Source organism: Leptinotarsa decemlineata, unplaced genomic scaffold (assembly GCF_025532065.1).
Source record: "Leptinotarsa decemlineata unplaced genomic scaffold, Ldec_3_MD MMD2_tig00026330_RagTag_RagTag, whole genome shotgun sequence".
NCBI lineage: Eukaryota > Metazoa > Arthropoda > Insecta > Coleoptera > Chrysomelidae > Leptinotarsa > Leptinotarsa decemlineata.
The window spans coordinates 2,390,160-2,409,417 of record NW_027412690.1 but is presented as its reverse complement, the minus strand read 5'-3'; the positions used below and the strand labels follow the sequence as shown (position 1 = coordinate 2,409,417).

The window sequence follows — 19,258 nt, the reverse complement described above, 5'->3', positions numbered from 1 at the left end:
TTCTTTGGAGAATATTGACTTTTCATTGAAATCAGAGCCGCTATGTGGTAGCGGCATATTCTGACCTTTGTAACTTGACCGATTTTCAGAGGCTACCTTCACAAATTTGGTAGCAATTTCATTTACAACACCATTTATTTCAAGGTGGACATCCTTTTTTTGTTTTTTTTTTTGCCCTGTGTAATCATTAATGATGTTTCATGTGGTTTTTTTGGCAGTTTTCAGATATTTCTATTTTGTTGCCATAACAGTGAGATTTTGACTTCCTCAATTTCTTTGTATATTACCTCTTTTCTTTTTTGTAAGTCTCCTCACTTACATTTCCTTTCAGTATTTTTTTATACAGCCCTCTCAACTCTTTACTTCCATTCTTCAGTTCTTTTATCACCCATCTTTTTTTTACTTGGTTTGCTGTTATTATGTATGTTATTTATATTCACTCTGGGACATCCCACATCGAGACACCATGAAAATGCATTCATATAAGAATCACATGCATCATTTGTTCTGAATCCTTCTAAATAAGTCCAGACGATATTGCTGTCATGTTCTGAGTTCCTGCAAATTCTCATCGGCAAATTTTCTTTTCGAGCTGGTGGTTGTAGTTTGCGATTCATTCGATGATAAGTGAGGTAGATTAAAAGAAAGAATATGGGCAAGATGTTTAGCTAGTGAAGTATCATGAAGATATACTTCATCTTCTGGAATGTTAGTGATAAGACAGTCAATTGCTGAAATACTTATATGACCATGTTTATTTTTTATGATGTGAATAGAATCGTCTGTGGTTTTTCTAAAGCATTGCGATTCTAGATCTCCACATTCAATCAAATATGTGGATTGTTTTTGAAGATAATCACAAGTCTGTTCTAGTTTTTCAAGATATATATTGAAATCGCTGTTTTAATATTTAAATTGGCAACTATAGTAATAGCACTCATTTCTATATGCGACTATACCATAAGGAATTTGTCGAGGAATAAACGAGGCTAATTTTATATCAAGGAGTGATATTTTCTCTATATTTAAATGTTGAGTCCAGTGTTCAGAAATGCAGAGGATATCTAAGTTCAGGTCATCAATAAGAAATTCAATCTCAGATATTTCATTTTTAATACTCTGGGCATTTACGTGCGCTATCCTGAGGAAAGTAAACCCTGCTTTCACGGGTTTGTTTAAGGACTTAGCTTTGGAGCATCCTGGGACAATCGGGGATATATTAATTATTGTTGTCACCTACATTTGGCATCACTTGTTGAAAAAGTAAATTGATGACCTTTAGAATGTCCTTATCCCTCATGCCCTTCTACTAATTAAGATATCAATAACCAATGAATATCACCTTTGCGGCGGACTTTTTTTGGAACTTTTTTTCTGCGATAAGTAAAATCTCAATTCCACATTACCATAATCACCAGGTAGCAATAAATATAAAGCAATTTTTAGTTCGACCCTGTCACTAATTTTGAGATAATTTCAATAATTGTAGGTACTGTATTTTTCAATTAGACGAATGTTCAAAATAATGTTTCAAAATTTGTGACTCGCTCATTTTCCTATCATGCAATGGTGTAAATTGATAATATATCAGTGACTTCAATTTATGATTTCACAATTGATTGACATAACCAGTTTCTTCAGAAACGCACTCGTTTAATTTGCAATCATCATCTTGGTTTTTATTAAGTTATTGTGAATCGGCAAAGATATTCAGATTTTGTCTTAGTCGTTGGACTCTAAATAATAATTGTACATTTGATGTCAGTATATTTATCGTATGCCTCTTAGGCATATGGTCGTAGTTAATAATAAACCATAAAAGAATATTAGAATTGTGTGGTTTGTGGGGAGTCCCTTGGAATAGATTGAATCATTTCTAAATGACAGAATATAATATAGTACTACCACAAATTATAAAACAAAGTCCACTTCTGAATTTGCCCAGGTGCTAGATTTGTAATTTCAGATCCGTATAGAAGCTCTTCTTATAGTCACTCTTCCTGTTTTCATTTACACCCCGGTATTTGTTTTAAGATTGTTTGTTGAGACCTGAGGTCCCTCAGAGAGTATCTTATATAGTCAGGCACATGCTTGGGACTGTTCTACTTCCTCAAATTGCTTTCTCCATGAGTCTCTCTTAGATTTCCTGAGGGTTTTGTTGTGCTCATTCAGTTAGAGACCTTTTGTATTGATCCCAGATACCTGATCTTATTGCCCTTTTGAAAGTTTTTCTAGTTTGTTACCTCATCCGTGGCAAATCTTCATTCCACCAGGAAAACTTCCTATTTGATTTCTGGTTGACAGTGAAAAAATTGAGATTATAACTGCCAGTAACCGGTGTGCTACTAACTCTGAGTCTGTAGAATCTCTTATTACAAAACATATCCGGTTCAAACAAGTTTCCAGGTCTGCCTTCAAGAATTCCCAGTTTGTTTTCCAGGGGTTTTGATAAGATTAAATCCAAGTATGAAACCCTCCGATTTCAAAGCTTATATGCCGATGATTTGAACAACTTTCCTCATCAAACACATTCCATTTCTCAACATAGTTACTTATAAAAGTCTAGTACTTTCCTACGCATCGTGTGAACGAAGATTGGTATTTGCCTTGATAAACTGTGTCAGTGCTCCCCCAGGTCAGGTGGTGTGCATTGGCATTACAGCTGAGTTGTAATCTGTCTGCTCAACAGGCTAGGGAATCTAAGGGAAATGGGATTTCATATGTTCGCTGGGCTGATAATGGAGTTGTCACTCTGGCATCAACATGTTTTGGAGTACAAAAAAGTAGTTCAATTGTCTCGGCCATTTGTGATTGGAACTTATAATTCTTATATGGGTGGCGTTGACCTTATGGATGAGAATATATCAAGATACCTCATTGGTATGAGGGGTAAAAAATAGTGGTGGAGCATATTTACGTGGCTAATGGATGCCTGTGTGCAGAATGCTCGGCAACTCCACAAAAAATCTGAATGGACTCTTCCGCAACTGGAGTTTAGAAGGGAAATTGCTAAAGTTTATTTGAACTCTTTCGGAGTTCCACCAAAAGGTCCTGGTAAAGTTTCCACGTGTTCAAGCTCAGTTTAATTGAACAGGGTATCTGATGATATGCTTCATGATAAAAGGGATCATTTGGTTATTCGAGTTCCTCAAAACAAACGGCGACGTTGTGCCGGAGAGGGCTGTTCCGCAGTGGTTAGAACAATGTGCAAAAAATGCGAAGTGGGTGTTTGTATTGATTGTTTTTCTATATTTCATAAGAAGTAGATGTAAGGCTAAAATAACAGTTTTTGTTTTTTACTTAAAATAAATGACACTTAATAATTGTTTGTATTTTTTCATGAAGTGTTATAAATAGGTAGTTGAACCGCCTAGTGTTACCATATGGTCACATCTAATTTGGGCTACAGTAATAAAAATAAAAATTGCTGTTAATCGTTACATTGCATCCTAAAAACCTGAAAAATAATCATTTAATACTTTTCTACCAAAAAAAAATTAACCAGGCGTTAATGGGTTTAAAAAAGATCGGTATCATCAGCATAGCTTATGATGTGAGCTTCAAATGTGACCAAATTATTCTTGTTTATGTCAATGATGAGTATAATATACAGCATCGGAACAAGTATACCGCCCTGTGGAACTCCTAAAGATGTCTCCTAGACCTCCAATTGTACTTTTTACGATTCTTATTAATTTCAACTATTTGCCTTCTGTTCTTCAGGTAAGAGGAAAACCAGTTGAGTTACCACGGATTACATGTCAATACAGCCTATGTAATGAAATATCGTGAATTATACAATCAAAGGCCTTCGACATATCCAAGAAAATTCCACAAGATAGATCACCCCTTCTCATCACATCCAGCTCTTTGCTGTTGATATAAAATAAAGCAGTTTCAATAAACTTGTTTTTTAAATAGCCATGAAGTTCATAGAAAATGAAGATAACCTTTGTGACTTGAAAGGTGTTCGACAGATATGTTGGTAGGTTTATTGGCCTGAAATTAGGTTCATCAGGAAAAAATGGATAAAACACCAATGATCTCACGAACTGAACTTTTCAATATATGAATGGGTATTTCTATGTCCCTGTATAATTAGAATTTTATGTTTTAAATACATCATTTTTATTTTAGTATTTAAATAACTAAAAATTTGTTTCTGCACATCCATTTTTTGTCTGTATACAATTTTTGAATTGTCACACAAGAGAATAAACTCTGCTCTTTCTTCCATCAACTAAATATATCAGAGAATATCAGAGATTGAAAGTAAAACTATAATAATCGAGAATAATGTATTAATTGAATCTACAAATGTAAATGAACCATTCCATAAAAATGCAAATAAAATTAAATCCATATCAATCTGTTATCTCAGTCCTTCTCAGCAATGACAGTGAGATGTCTATCGATCTCCTGCTCAGTCAGTTTTCTGAATTTGGGCTCATCTTTGGACACAACCCCCACTTCTAGTTCAGTTGGTTTGAAATCGACAGACAAAACGCTCGACAGACAACTAATAGCTAGTTGGATAACATCATCATACTGCAGATCCTGCTTCTTTTTCAGTTTTTTCTCCAGGTAGCTGTTTGCTTCTGTCTGCTTAGAACCTACACTAACGGCCCTATAACCACAGTAGTATCCAGCAGGGTCAGTCTTGTAGACACACGGTCCCATTTCAGCATCGTATCCTATGAGTACCATGGAACAACCTAGAATTTGGAAGGGTGAAATCAACTAAATTATTAATGGACATCATGTCAATGTAAATGATACTGTTAAGTCCATCTTTTCCAATAAAAACTCCAAATACTATGTGTTTCCTGACAAATTTTTTTTATTTGGTAAATTTCATTGGCAGATTCAGTCGATATAGAAATAAAATTGTATATATTATATAGGTATTTCTTTTTAATCATACCACTGCCCTCTTGCCATTTCAGGTTCTGAAATATAAAATTACAAACACAATGAAATTACCCTTTGTACATTCCTGTGTTTGTAATTTTATATTTCAGGAACTGAAGATGGCAAAAATATTATAAAATTACAAACCCAGAAATGTACAAACTGTACAAGTGTATTTCACCAACAATAAATAATGTTAAATATTATTAATTCAAGAGAAGTTACTTTTTGTTCATTCCTTCTGTTTGTAATATTATAATTTAGAACATGAGGACTGCAAAAGGGCCAAAAAGTAGGTCGTATGATGAAAAATTAATGTATAATTTTTCTAATTTTATTTCCATATCAATCGAATCTGCCAATGAAATCTACCAAATTAAAACTCCACAATTTTTCTCTGTATAATAAACAATGATGGAAAATTCATCAATGATTATAGAACTTTCAAACCCTTAATGGGAGTTTTATATGAGGTTCTTGACACAATATTCTGAATAGGTGTATAGAACAGGATTCAAAATGTCCATATGAAACCATAAGGATGCAAGAATTAGTGGTGTGTTAAGTGAAGGCATGTTTTGATTTGGCCAAAAAATTGTATTATTAATATCTTAGAATTAATTAAGGTACACTCAAACTCATGGAACAGAGTTTCATGAGTTTAGTTTGCAATCAAAGTGGCTTGTAACTAAAAGTTAATTTATGATCTGAAAGTCTTGATGAAATTTCAGTCAGTTTTGATATATTCTTTCATTTTGTCAACACCATTTTTCAGAATAAATAATTGTAGTGTTGTCTAAAAAGTTTGATGCAAGAAGCTCTGAAGGCTTTGTTGAAAGTAACCAACATCCACAAAATATCATCCCTCCTACTTACATAAATGTTACTACAAAGCCGCTGAAACTGTGAAACTGTTTACTTTGTCTCAGTAGTAACTGCAGACTTTGTCATTTGACTTGTCTGCCATATTGATGACTGTAGGGTTGTAAACAAAGTATAGGTTATAATCTAAATTCTTCATGAATCATCCTTCACGAGAAAAATATACCCTATAGAGAATCTTGTTAGCACGAGTCCAAAAGTAAATATCTGTATTTCTGCAGTACTATACAACAAGACAATTGCCAATGTTATTCCAGCATTGAAGGAGAAGTTGAAAAGCGCTTTTTATGACTTCAACTCAAAGATGGTCAGCATGATTCTCGATAGATGATACTTCAACAGTGAAAGACTGATATTTTCTCCAGGCTTTTATTATTTTACTCCTTCTTACTGCAAAGAAAACCAGCAGCGATAACAATTCTTACCTAGCGGTCTCATCTCAGCGTTCTGAGTATACACTTGAGATATATCAGCTACTCTCCTACATAAAGCATCAATAGGCATTTCATATCCAAACTTGTACTTGAATTGGGCTGCTTCATACCTGGCTCGCTGCACTTGCGACTTGCTGTCTGCGATCATGCCAGTCATGACACATCCTGAATGTTCCGTCAAGTTAAACAAGTGGCTTATAGTTCCTGCATCTACCAATTTGTCCGGGATTTTTCTTTGCGTGACACACACCGCTGTGTCGATCCCTTTTACAGCTACGGAGGTTAGACCGGCCTGATTGATTGCCTTGAAGGCGTATTCTACCTGGTAGAGACGCCCTTCTGGTGAGAAAATGGTAATGTGTCTGTCAAAGCCTGCGCTACTTCCTCGCGACATGTTTAATAACTATATTTTGTATATTACGCGTACTGAATAAAACAGTGACAATGATTCTTGATTTTGTTAGGTTCTGTCAAACTTCAATTCGTCAAACTCATATGATTTGACATTTGACACTGACTGACACAAAATTGACATATTGTTGGCCATTTTTTACGAATCTTGAAAATCCATAGAAAATTTTTTTCACCTCCTGAAATTTGGTTGGTGAAACGCGCGTCGACAAGAGTATTGCATTGCAATTATATTATTTTCCACAATTCCTAGTTATAGTGTGAATTCACACAGTGAATTGAGTGAATTCACACCTTTAACTGTAAATTATGATCAGAGTCTGTAGACAGCAAGTTCCTTGTATATACACTTTGTACTCGACACAATACATGTCAGCACTATTTATTGCGAATTTATTCAATATATTATGATTGATAATTGAACAAAAACTAACCCAAGATACTAAGAAATATCATCGTGTAATCACTTGAACCCCTCCCTAAATGAAATTATTGACGAAAACCTTCGATCTACGGCACTTTTGATTCTTCATAAAATCAAGAGATTCAACGTACTCCCGGTATTCCATTCACAAAGGCTCTAAGTGCACACAATTCTTACATTTACAAACGATATTTGTTCCATCTATCTACAAAGTTGGGTCAATCTGATTTCTCGCGTCGAGAAAAAAAAGCGAAATCAGGTTTTCTATGCATCTTTTTCTTAACTAACTTAAACAAAGTTATATTCAACTAGTGCAACTAGATCATTGAATACATAATTAGTTGAATATATTTATAGGTCGTTCGAGTACTTTCACTTATCCCCGCTTTCAATTTTTCCGCTTCACTGGTTCCGTGGGAGATGACCGTTTTGACGGGTGTTCACGCTAGTTTTGAATCATCATGAATACGTTTCAAATCATAATTGATGTGACGTCATCGTTTCAACGCCAGAATGAATGTATTTGAATCACAGACGAATACGTTTTGAATATATGAGCGCCAGAAAACGCCTAAAGAAACAGCAAACTTCAATATTCAGTATTCAAGAAACACTTCATTGTGAGATTTTCACCAAACAGTTTCACAAGAAGGCAGCACGTGTTTCGCTATACAGTATCTTCTTCAGGCATTTCTTTTCTTTAGAGAAGTATTGCGTTTTTGTAAAATTGTTCAGTGAAAATCTCAAAATAAAACGTTTCATGAATACGTTATGACCGATTCCGTCACATATTTCAATATTGAGTTCGAATATTATCAGATCAATTAATCGGAAAATGTATGGTCACAGTGTATGGTTTCGAATTTTCACTTTAAAAATAATTCAGCTATTGACTTATTAATGGCACAGTTGACACAACCATCTTATTTCAAAAATAATAACCAACAATGAAATATCAGGTTTATTTTGGTTCTGGATTCTGAACTGTTAGATATAGAGAACCGTCTCGAATTGACGTAGAATCAATGCCCAGAACACAACAGTTACAGAAGATACTGCAACAGTTCCCACAAATGCAAAACTAAAACGAAAAAATTCTAATTTCGTAGTTGGGAGATGTGTCATTAATTTTTCTCAGTCGTTTTGTTTGTAATTCTGATTACCTATTGAATCTGAATTTGTAGATGTATTAAAGATAAAAAATGAGGTTATGTGAACAAAAGAGATTGCACATTGAGAATAGCCCCAAATGAAAAATGTTATAAGTCCTCATGTGCGAATCGAGAGTTTCAACCAGTCTCTACTCCATTGTCTCAACTAATAATTATAATTTTTATAAAGTTCCTAATAGATTCTTTAAAAAAACTTTGGAGACGTGAGTATGGTAACTGAAATTGACATGTACTAAATTAACCAAAACAAATTTTATTTTTACTGTACGAACTGTACCTAATTAAGAACTAAACGTACGTGAAATAATAGGGATTTTTAAATTGTTTTTGATTTGACACTATTTGACAGCCTGTGACGTTGTAACGTAATGACTCCTTGAAAGTTAACCTCACATTTTGTTTATAACCTTTATCTTTAATTTTTGAAAATTTCTGAATATCAAGGTGATCAAATGACTACGTTGAGAGGATGGCGGTATGCAGCATTGATAGGAGGTCTAGTGGCAAGCATAGGCTTGACAATATATCCCATAATAATTCACCCCATGATGAATCCAGAAAAGTACAGTTGAGTTGTTAATGTAAAAGTTTAGCTTCTTCACCGCTGCTATTGTCATTTTTAGAAAAAATTCAAGCCCATACTAGAGCTAATATAAATCAAGAAGATATTCAACCAGGAAGTAAGTTATTAAAACTTTACTCACAGAAGAAGTTATTAGTGTTAAGCTGGGTTTATAGATTATATAATGCAATGAACCAAACTGGTACTACAGAAAGCAGTGATTAAAAAACTGGCATGGAAATTCGTAACTGTCAATTGTTGAAAATAACAGTTGCAATATCTGATTGGTTGTTTGTAAGAAAAATTCCACAAAAAATCTCTTATGTTATGAAAATATTTAAGTTTAAAGGGTGAAGTGGTTGAAGTAGTATTCTGTGAGTTTACAAAACCATTCCCAGGTTAAATAAGCTGCTATGACAGAAAACAAAGAGTGAAGATATGTAATGAACTCTACAAATTGTTGAATATCAATTCTGGAGTTTCTTAGGGGTGGGTGCTTGGTCCTATCCTATTTTTACTCTGACTAAATGATATGATGAATTTACCAGTTTCAGTAAAATTTACATTTTTTGCTGATGACACCGTTTTATAGCATGAAAGGAATGAGCAGCAACTTAAAATGACAAACACCCAACAAATAAATGATGTGAAATCTTGGTATCATTCAAATTATCTTGGTTACAATGTAAAGAAAACAAATATAACCTTTAAATTAAAATTTGATAATCTCACCATAGATGTACTAAATTTCTAGTAGCTCTTATTGATGATACTTTATTGAAGATAAGAGTAGCATCAGGTTGCTACGCTGTGAGTGTATTATCCGAAGACCTCAATGAAATTATTGATAAAAATACATACTTTCATCTTGTAGTCTCACATCAGATACATTATAGCATTTTAAAATATCTGCAACCAGCATTCACTGAATTCTGTATTCATATTACAAGAAAAACCCGTAAAATACTTGTTAGTCAGATAATCATCTGCCAGCACATTTTTAATCAAACTGTTATTTTTGAGCAATATCAGTCGAGCAATAAGCAATAGATAAAACTACTCGTCTTAAGGACTTGTGGTTTTATCATGCTCTTTGCTTTCATGGTACTTCCTAAAAAAAAAACAGTGTGCTATAGACCACACGACTGAAGTAAAACTTCTTGAACAAATATTTTTTGTATGTAAATCAGTATACCTCGTGGTATTAGCCAAGGAAGTAGTTTCTGGCAGATGTTTAGCAGATCCTACAGTGTAGGGATTTGGGATAGACGAATGTTTCGAATTGTAGCAGTTTAATATAAGCATGTTTTCAACTCACAAGCTCTTTTTTAATTTTCAGATATGAAAGTTTGGACAGATCCTTTCGATAGAAAAAAGCCTGACTCGAAGTAGTTCTTAGAATAGTGAAATATATACTTATAAGTAGTTTTCAGTTATTTAATAAAATAAATTTGATTACAAAAATATGAATTATTTACATGATACCTTAGAATAGAAAAATGTGAAAGAATGTCTTTCATCTATCTCAAAATTATGAAATTGCTAAAACCAATAACAACTGAAAAATAAAAAGTAAAAAATTTAATGAACCATATTATCTCAGTCTAAAACTTGTAACAAATCAGTACATTAAATGAAAAATTCTTCATCATCATCGCAGTCTAAGTAAATGTCATATTGTTCCCTGTGGTTTTTACCTTCAGGGGTAAAGCTATATTTGTAGAAGGAACCATCCAGGCATATTACTGAAAAAAAAAAATAAATTACAAGACAGAACTAGAAAATATTCGAGAAGTGATATATTGTACATGGCGACAAATCTTTTCTCAAAGAGAATAATTATTAATCATAATTATTTGCAAATTTTCAGTGGAATGATGGAAATTATGAAATGAATGAATTCGATTTATAAAGATTCACTGACAGAACCGAAATTTGATGTAATAACCTTTGGTATTTCATTATTGAATATCTTACCAATGACGGAGTTATTTTCTCCAAAGGCACATTCGGCGGCAGTTTCTTGAGGCACCTTAAAACCGGTTAATCCCCACTGAGAACTAGCATACGAGCCCAATGTTTTACTTTTGATTCTGAAATCGATAATAGAAAATGAATAATCAAAACTAAAATTTGACATAATTGAACTTACGAAAGTCGTTTGTTCAACTGAGTATCCTTTACAGCGAATATATGAACTGTTTCTTTGTCACTGCAGCAGCACAGATATTCGGAGTTTTTGCTGAAATTCAGGCTGAAAATGAGAAAGTTAGATTATCAATCAATCAATATGCTTTATTGTCGGAAGATTAGTGTCTTAATGACAAAGTCTTGTAAAAAAATCAAATAAATGTCATAAAATATAAAAAATACAATACATGACATAAAATATAAAAAATGCAAACATAGCAATTTCACAAATAAAACATTAAGATGACAGATGAGTTTAGGTGAACATTATAGGTTATCATGGTAGAATTCATGGATCGAATAATAAACTTTTTTGATTAAAAGATCTTTAACTGTACTTCGGAACTTTTTGATATCTGTGCTATTTTTTATAATGGTAGGAAAGTGATTATATACTTGAATACTTTCATAAATCAGAGAATGCTGAGTCAAGGTGAATTTTGGAATAGGTAAGTAAAGCATATGGTTCTGTCTGGTGTTGTGACAATTTGTTCCGGAAGTGTACATGCTAGTTTTATTTTTATGAATTGGGCATACTGTTTCCATTATGTATAAACAGGTGACAGTTAATATTTTGTGGCTGATGAATAAAGGCTTGCAGTGATCTCTCGGCTTAGACTTTGTAAGGTATCTCAAAGACCTCTTCTGTAGCTTAAATATCGTATTTTGTAACTGTGATCTACAATGGCCCCAGAAAGCTATTCCATAGCGAATATGAGATTCGATCAGTGCAAAGTAAGCCATTCTAGCTGTAGTGTACCCTAGTTCATTTGATATCACTCTAATAGCATAACATCCACTAGATACTTTTCTACTCAGATGGGATACATGTTCTTTAAAATTTAATTTAAAAGTCTAAGTGAATGCCTAGGAATTTAGTGTGCTGTTTGTTTTCTATGTAGTGGTTATCCAAATCTAAATCGTCTAGTATACATTTGGAAGTAACTAGTTTTGCTTTGTTTGGGTTGAAGCACAAGGAGTTTGCGTTACACCAGGCTTGAATTTGTTGAATATCTATTTTTATCGTATTTGATAGCTGATTAATTTCTTCATTACTCCATTTAATAGTGGTATCGTCGGCAAATACAATAAATTGTCCTGCGATGTTAATGGTTATTAGGTCATTTAAGTATATTAAAAATAACACTGGTCCTAAAACAGACCCCTGAGGTACTCCATGCTTTATGTCACTGAGATCAGACTGTCCACTTGATGTTTTCACCACCTGTCGACGTCCTGTCAAATATGAACCAAACTTGAGCTTTTGCAGCAGTGTCTTATGATCAACGCAATCGAAAGCTTTCGAAAAAATCACAAAACACTGCTGCAACAGCCTTGCTATCATTTATGCTAGAGTATGCATTTTCTAGAAAGTAAAAAATGGCATCTGTGGTATTTTTCGAACTTTGAAAACCGAACTGAAGGCTAGATAGCACATTGTTCATCGATAAGAAGGACATTAGTCTTTTTTCACTAATCTTTCAATAATTTTTGAAAAGGTCGATAATAATGTCATAACTATTAATGATGCTCTTCCTTTATGAATGTGTGGTGGCAAAGTCCGCCTTGCAGCAGAAAGCGTTAGAATATCCGTGGAGGTAAGAGTCCTCCTAAGTGTGTACCACCACCGTACCAAAAATATGTCTCTTAAGTCCCATCAGGACACTAATGAAACCTTCAAGATACAGGGCAGCCTATCGTCATATAAAGCCCTTTCAATGTGATGCGGGGGTCTGATAGACTTTCTTTCACTAGCTGCTTGTGGGACCCTTTATGGACCATGAAGTAACAAAAAAATCTGATTCTAAGTCAACAGAGTAATATCGTATCAAGAGCAAGAACTTTTCAGTAACTCAAGCACCAGATTCTTGAGCAATAGAAGCAGAATCTGCAACAAGAGAAGAAAAACCTCTTACACCCTTACAATGATTCGCTCAAACTAAAGATAAAAAGTCTTGCTCGGCTCAGGTATAGGTAAAATACAAATGTCCTCATATGGGAAGGTTGCTGCGGCCATTAATGTGGGAATCTTGACATCAGCAAAGGCTCACAATGAAAATAACAACAGAAAAAACGTGGATATTAAAAATATTGACAATTATGAGACTTAAAAATTCCTACTTGTTTACAAGAGTGAAGTTCTAACTACGTGAGAATTATAATGTGGATATATGAAAGATTTGCAATTAACTGGATGGAATCATATCTGAGTCAACGAACCCAAGTTGTGAGAACTGACACACTGTCAGATATTGTCTCTGTCAAACACGGAGTTCCACAAGACTCGGTATTCGCTTTCCACAAACCTTGCAGAAAATCACAGTGCAATCAGTCGTAAATTGGCCTGGGTAATTTTTTATCCAAGATATAATTACCGAAATAAGCACTGCCAATGGAAAAGTGCCATAAAATGCAATAACGCTATAATTTGTAAAATATAGTAACTCAATATCTTCCTCAATCACAGTTTCATCGGGTGTACCACAGGGTTCTCGTTTAGGGCCATTGCTTTTCAACCTATTTGTAAATGACTTACAGTACGATTTATCTAACTTTGTTTGCTGGTGTGATATAAATCTACAGCAATTAAATATAGACAAATGTCAAAAATTTACTTTTTTCAGAAACAAAACTCCCATTAACCGGTCATATAAAATCAATCAATCAGAATTGAAAACAACACAATCACTCTCGACCCAAAAATGTCATTTAAACCCCATATTGCAAAATATCATTTCTAAAGCACTAAAAATGTTAGGTTTCATTCTTAGATCTGCAAATGAATTATCTCTCACTTCAATAAAAATCATATATTGTTCAATTGTTAGGTCAATAATCGAATACAATTCCACAATTTGGTGCTCTTCATATCATGTGGATATTGATATGCTTGAAAGTGTTCAAAATAAGTTTTTAAGGTACTGTGCATATAAACTGAGATATCATATTGGTGAATATGACAAAATTATATTGGACATTCTTAACTTAAATACTCTGGCTCATAGATGATTAGAATCAGATCTTATAACTTTAAATGTACCCTTTTGTCGCACCAACCAACCAACTATGGCCAGAATGAATCTGTAGGTAGAATTTTGAGACTTGCAAATACAAACAATGTAGATTTAGAATTTTTTAATTATTCTTTGGAAACATTTAAAAAGACTGCAAAGATTGTAATTCCTTAACTTATTTTTACGTTTTTTTTTTATTTTATAAATTTTTTCCTTAAACCTAGCTTAGATTACTGTTAAATATAGTATCTGAAAGAGAGATAAAATTTCACTTACATGAAACACTGTCATCCTCAATGAAGGATATCAATGTTTCGGAATAAGACACTTGTCTTATTACCTTCTCGGCACCAATCTGGATAACTTTACAAGGTGAAGCACTCAATTAATTCATAACATTACGACATTATGTCCCATATGAGTTAAATCTACTCAAGTCACATTCACTCGCTTTATTGATATATAACTATAACTTAATACATAGCTTACCAACTGATGATCGCAGGATCAGAACCACGCCTCAGCTCTAATAGTTGTTGTTTCATAATAATATCCCAAATCCTTATCAATGTTCCGCGTTGAGAAGCAGTCGCTAGTTTAGTAGAAGTACTGTTGAGAACCATACATCTTACATCAGTTTGATGTGCATCTATTCTATTTTTGGCGGAAGAAAGATTCTTACTCATCGAATGAGGTTCCTGAAATAATATCTTTGGTTTAAGAAAAGTCTTTCTGAATACTTCAAGTTCGGCATTCTTTTATCATCTTTGGTCGTATCTTTGTTTAAGCATTAATATACTTTTGTTGCTTTAGTTTCCATTGTTTTTATATTTTGTCCAAGTAGCTTAGCAAAAAATTCTACTGAAATTTTCAGTTTTTGTTTATGGTGAGTTTAGGTACTGGAGTAATAATAATGCCCAAATACACTGTACATTTAAAAATAACAAATACAACCACGCAGTAAATATATTTGAAGAGTTCAGTGAAAATAGTAGTGTTGAGAATTCAAAGAGCTGGAAATACTCACAGTTGCTGGTCTGTATATATATATGAGATGTATCTCTACGTTTATAAGAATAGAGAAAAATGTAGGGCAAACCAACAAGACCACCCATACGCAACTAGAGCTAGAGGGTGGCTGATAACGAATTCGAACCGAACCTCTCTCTATCAGATGAGTCACCTATATCTTGGAACCAAACTATATAACAAGCTAGATGTTTCTATTAAGGACTCGATGAATATCTGCGTATTCAAAAGACAATTGAAAAAATATCTCATTGAAAGAAACTGCTACACCATTGACTAGTTTTAATAGTTACTCTTGATAAATAATTGTTAATTACCTTTATATGTCCAGTTTAGTATCTGTCATGTTATGTTGTTATATATACAGGGTGTCCCATATAAAACTCCGCGAGCAAATATCTAAAAAATGAATAAGAATATCCATATTTCGTGAAAGCAGATAATTTTGGTGTCAAAAGGTTCTCTTATTTACGTAGAGATCCAGCACTAGGCGTCATCCGTTAGGGTGTCGCGACACCGACGCCAATTTTTTTAAATGGTAACCCAGTATTTTCAATTGGTTTTTGAATTCTGCATTAAATTCTGAATTCAGCCATATAGCACACTTGTAGTTTTCCTTGAATACTGATGAAAAAAGTCAATTTTATTGCGTATTATAAAGAGGGCCATAAAAACTGGTATACACAAACTAAGTATGTAATTATTATTACAAATTAAAGGGAAACTTAACATTGTGAAACTTGACAAAAAATGTTCAAAAGGACCAAGAAAATCTGAAAATATTTCTATAATGGTTGATATTAAACTGTATTGAAGATGATGCACAAAAAAAAATCAAGAAACTGAAATGAAGATACTGATAGAGAGACATTTGAAGGAAAAGGAGGGTGAATACAAGTTAAAATAGAAAACATTATACAGGACATCACCTAAAACTCCCACATGAGACATTTCCAGAACTAGAGAATATAATTCAATTCTGCAAACAGTAGTGAGTTAACAAGAATGATAACTTCAACTTGACATAAGGTTGATTCAAATTTTACGACATTGAAGATGGCACTGCAGGACAAATTTTTTCTTCGATGGCAACATATGTCAAGTATTATTTAAATTAAAAGGGGTATACTTTTATACGAAAGTAGTTGTTTCGAAAGAGCTTTTTCTTCCAGTTTGCGTCTGAGGCAGCGGACATGAAAACTGCGTCGGTCACGCAATGGCGACGAAAAGTATCTCGCGTGGGCACAAAAACACCACCGCTCGTTTCGTGCGCGTCACCTATACTGTTGATGTTGCTGTATGTATCGCCACCATCGCATCGCCAACGCTCGGCCGTCGCCGTTTTCGTGCCCGCAGCCTGAAAGTTACTTCTCTGCATGATCTACACATATTTGTGAAGAGTTTATTCCTTAATTTGGAAGATTCTCACATTCCTTTGTATAGAGATGGAGAAGCAGAAAGCTAAAACCTTTCTTTCTCAAATATTATGTATTTTTAATGTACACCATTTTCGAAATACAGGATATTGGAATTCAAAAATTGAAATTAACTTCTGTAATTGTTTCCATATATACCTCAATTTTCAAGCCATGGTTTGTGATGCCAAATTTCTTTACATTTCCAGAGTTATTGTTCAGTTTTGCGAAAATAATTGATAAAATTTCAAATTTCAATGGAATCACAAATAACTAAGACAATATTTTCTTTATGGTTTTTTCTATTTTTTGAGAAGTTGACATTCCACTGAATTCTTGAAACGGTCATATTTAATTGATATATCAAATAGTTGAATAATAATGTAAATGGAAAAAGTGTGACTGTTGAAGATAGACATATTGAGAAAACGAATATTTCAAAATTAAATTTTGAAATATTTCCCTCTCCCAACGCTCCCAGACAATGTTATCTGGAAAATTTCTACCGGAAAACAACTCCTTATCTGGCTAAGAGCACGGCGGATATTGTATTTGCCCGACTTTTGTGCATATTTCCTTGTGAAATAAATACTTGTATATGTTTCTTATTCGTCTAGAACAGTAGTATCTTACTGAAATCAATCCATTGATCACCTCTAGATCATTTTCAGAGTATTACTCCCTGGTAGTACAAATCAGATTTAACCAAAATATCATTGTTGTCTGGAACTCAACTGCGTTCTACCACTTGGAAACTTAGAAGAGCGAATGTTTCAAATTTCAATTCAAATTTATTTATTTTCTTATTCAATGGTAATACTGAATAGGTAAATCAAAATTAATTTTGTCATCAAGTCTTGCAAACATAATATTGAAAACAGTCAGACTAGGTGACCGGTTATCAAGTACCCGGACTAGGATGCCGGGTACTAATTGGTACCCGGTGAACCAGTTTCTTCGTTTTGTGGTATCATCAAAAACGAGTATTGACCAGGTACCCAGTGCATACCGAGTTTTAAATGTGTTATCATTTAATTTAAAGGAATATTCACCCTTTTATTGATAAATCCATTTTGTGACTTGCTTTAAATATATAGTTATTTATTGTATAGTCAAATGATCCTTTCTATTTTATTCTACAGGAAATGTGAAACAAACTCCACTGATATTTAAAGCAGCCCCTTGTAACAAAGGCATAAATACTCAACATCAGTAACATCATTAAAGATATTTTTTCATTAATTATATGTTTACAAAAGAAATGTATTTTAATTTCAAACGATTGGTTACAAATTTTTAAACGCATACTTTTGACCTAAAGAAGAGTTGCAAATTGAAAATAATTTACCCATATATCAACACTTCCTGTCTTGAATCCTGGATAAACTAAAATATTTCTCTCAGTATTAGGCAAAGTACCGATTTCGCACAGTCCCTTGGGGTTGTCTCTTGTAAATATAGTGAATAATTTTTGAGTTGGCGACGGAAATGAAAAAATGTGTATCTGAGACTTCAGAACTACAACTAACCTACAACAAAAACATTAGTTATTTCTAGTTTATTGAACCTGGAGTCTTCTAAATTGTTACTTGTCTTTTTTCAACCGCACAGACAATACAGTGGACTTGAAACTTATATCCAGAATGAACTTTTTTGCTAAGTCGTCGTATATCAACAAATGATTATCTGGAAATTTTGGACGAGTCCCTCCTGATACTATTGCTAAAAGATTGGATCTGTTCAGCATTTCACATTTGGAAACGCTTCCTACAGTTGTGATGCCTGCAAAATTAAATGTTTTACATCCTGAAAATATTTCCAAGAAAAATGCTCACCAAAATTAATTTTTTCCACCAATGGATTCACATTATATATTCTTACACCACTTTCTGTACTGCAGGAAAAACAACCTGAAGCAAGAATTGTCATAAAAAGAATTAATGATATTGGCTATTAAGACTTACTGAAATCTTGATTGAATCTAACACTCAACACTTCTCTGGCATTCGACATTGTATTTTGAAATAATATTCTAAAAACCAGCAGTTAAACATGTGCTTTACATTTACTTTGTTTTTGTTATGTGAATATCGTGAATGATCGTGAATCGTGAATGATCGTTATCGTGAATGATCGTTATCAGTGTAAGAGGTCTCACCTATTCCAATAGTGTTGACTGTTTTAAAGAAGTGGCTACGAAACAAGCTACGGACTCGTCGCAGTTTTATGTGGTAAAGATTATATAACCTCAGTAACCTGTGGAAAGTATAAATTATGATTATCATGACGGTAATTAGTTGTGTTGCTGATATTTGTGGCAACAACCAACTTTTCATGAATAATCATTCAAAGGAATCCAGAAAATCGCAGTATTTGTGCTTATTCATAAAATAAGAAAAGAGGAGTTTTTTCGATCAAGAATATTCAAAAGTTTGATATCCTTATTGCATAACTCAAATTCTGGAAATAATAATTGTTCATCAACGTCGAACTGCTTTTATCTGATCTTTGAAACAATACGTGAATTGAAACCCAGAACGTGTAGAAACTCGGAAAAACTAGAAACCAAGTTAGATCCATTGATGTCAAATCCATTTAAGATTTTAAGCAATTTGAAAGCAATTAAGCACCTAGAAGCTGATTGCCTTCAGTAATCATCAGCCATTCTTAGGATAATAACTTGACATGTTCGAAATAAAAAATGTGTTGTGATACTTTAATTGGTTGATATTTATTGATAGGAAATTGAGACCACTATATTTCGCGATCCCAGATTCATAAATTAGACAACTTAAAATTGAACATTATGTCACC

General features: G+C 33.4%; 3 protein-coding genes across 3 annotated transcripts; 1 reads left to right on the top strand and 2 right to left on the bottom strand.

Moving 5' to 3' along the window:
• Window positions 1–4,284: 4,284 nt before the first annotated feature.
• On the bottom strand, window positions 4,285–6,731 carry LOC111517873 (proteasome subunit alpha type-6). Its single transcript, XM_074182904.1, has 2 exons — window positions 6,219–6,731; window positions 4,285–4,715 (listed from the first exon to the last, which is right to left on the bottom strand). Exons 1-2 carry the CDS (start codon window positions 6,619–6,621, stop codon window positions 4,378–4,380), a joined length of 741 nt encoding a protein of 246 aa, XP_074039005.1. The 5' UTR covers window positions 6,622–6,731; the 3' UTR covers window positions 4,285–4,377.
• Window positions 6,732–8,572: 1,841 nt separating this feature from the next.
• Window positions 8,573–10,260, top strand: LOC111517875 (small integral membrane protein 20). The gene is made up of 3 exons (XM_023174157.2): window positions 8,573–8,801; window positions 8,858–8,914; window positions 10,136–10,260. The coding sequence occupies exons 1-3, from the start codon at window positions 8,687–8,689 to the stop codon at window positions 10,186–10,188; spliced, it is 225 nt and encodes a 74-aa protein (XP_023029925.2). The 5' UTR covers window positions 8,573–8,686; the 3' UTR covers window positions 10,189–10,260.
• A 102-nt stretch (window positions 10,261–10,362) lies between these two features.
• Window positions 10,363–18,570, bottom strand: LOC111517874 (WD repeat domain phosphoinositide-interacting protein 4). The gene is made up of 8 exons (XM_023174156.2): window positions 18,409–18,570; window positions 18,280–18,354; window positions 18,034–18,226; window positions 17,793–17,973; window positions 14,490–14,698; window positions 10,949–11,050; window positions 10,774–10,889; window positions 10,363–10,541 (listed from the first exon to the last, which is right to left on the bottom strand). Exons 1-8 carry the CDS (start codon window positions 18,455–18,457, stop codon window positions 10,426–10,428), a joined length of 1,041 nt encoding a protein of 346 aa, XP_023029924.1. The 5' UTR covers window positions 18,458–18,570; the 3' UTR covers window positions 10,363–10,425.
• Between the last annotated feature and the right edge of the window lie 688 nt (window positions 18,571–19,258).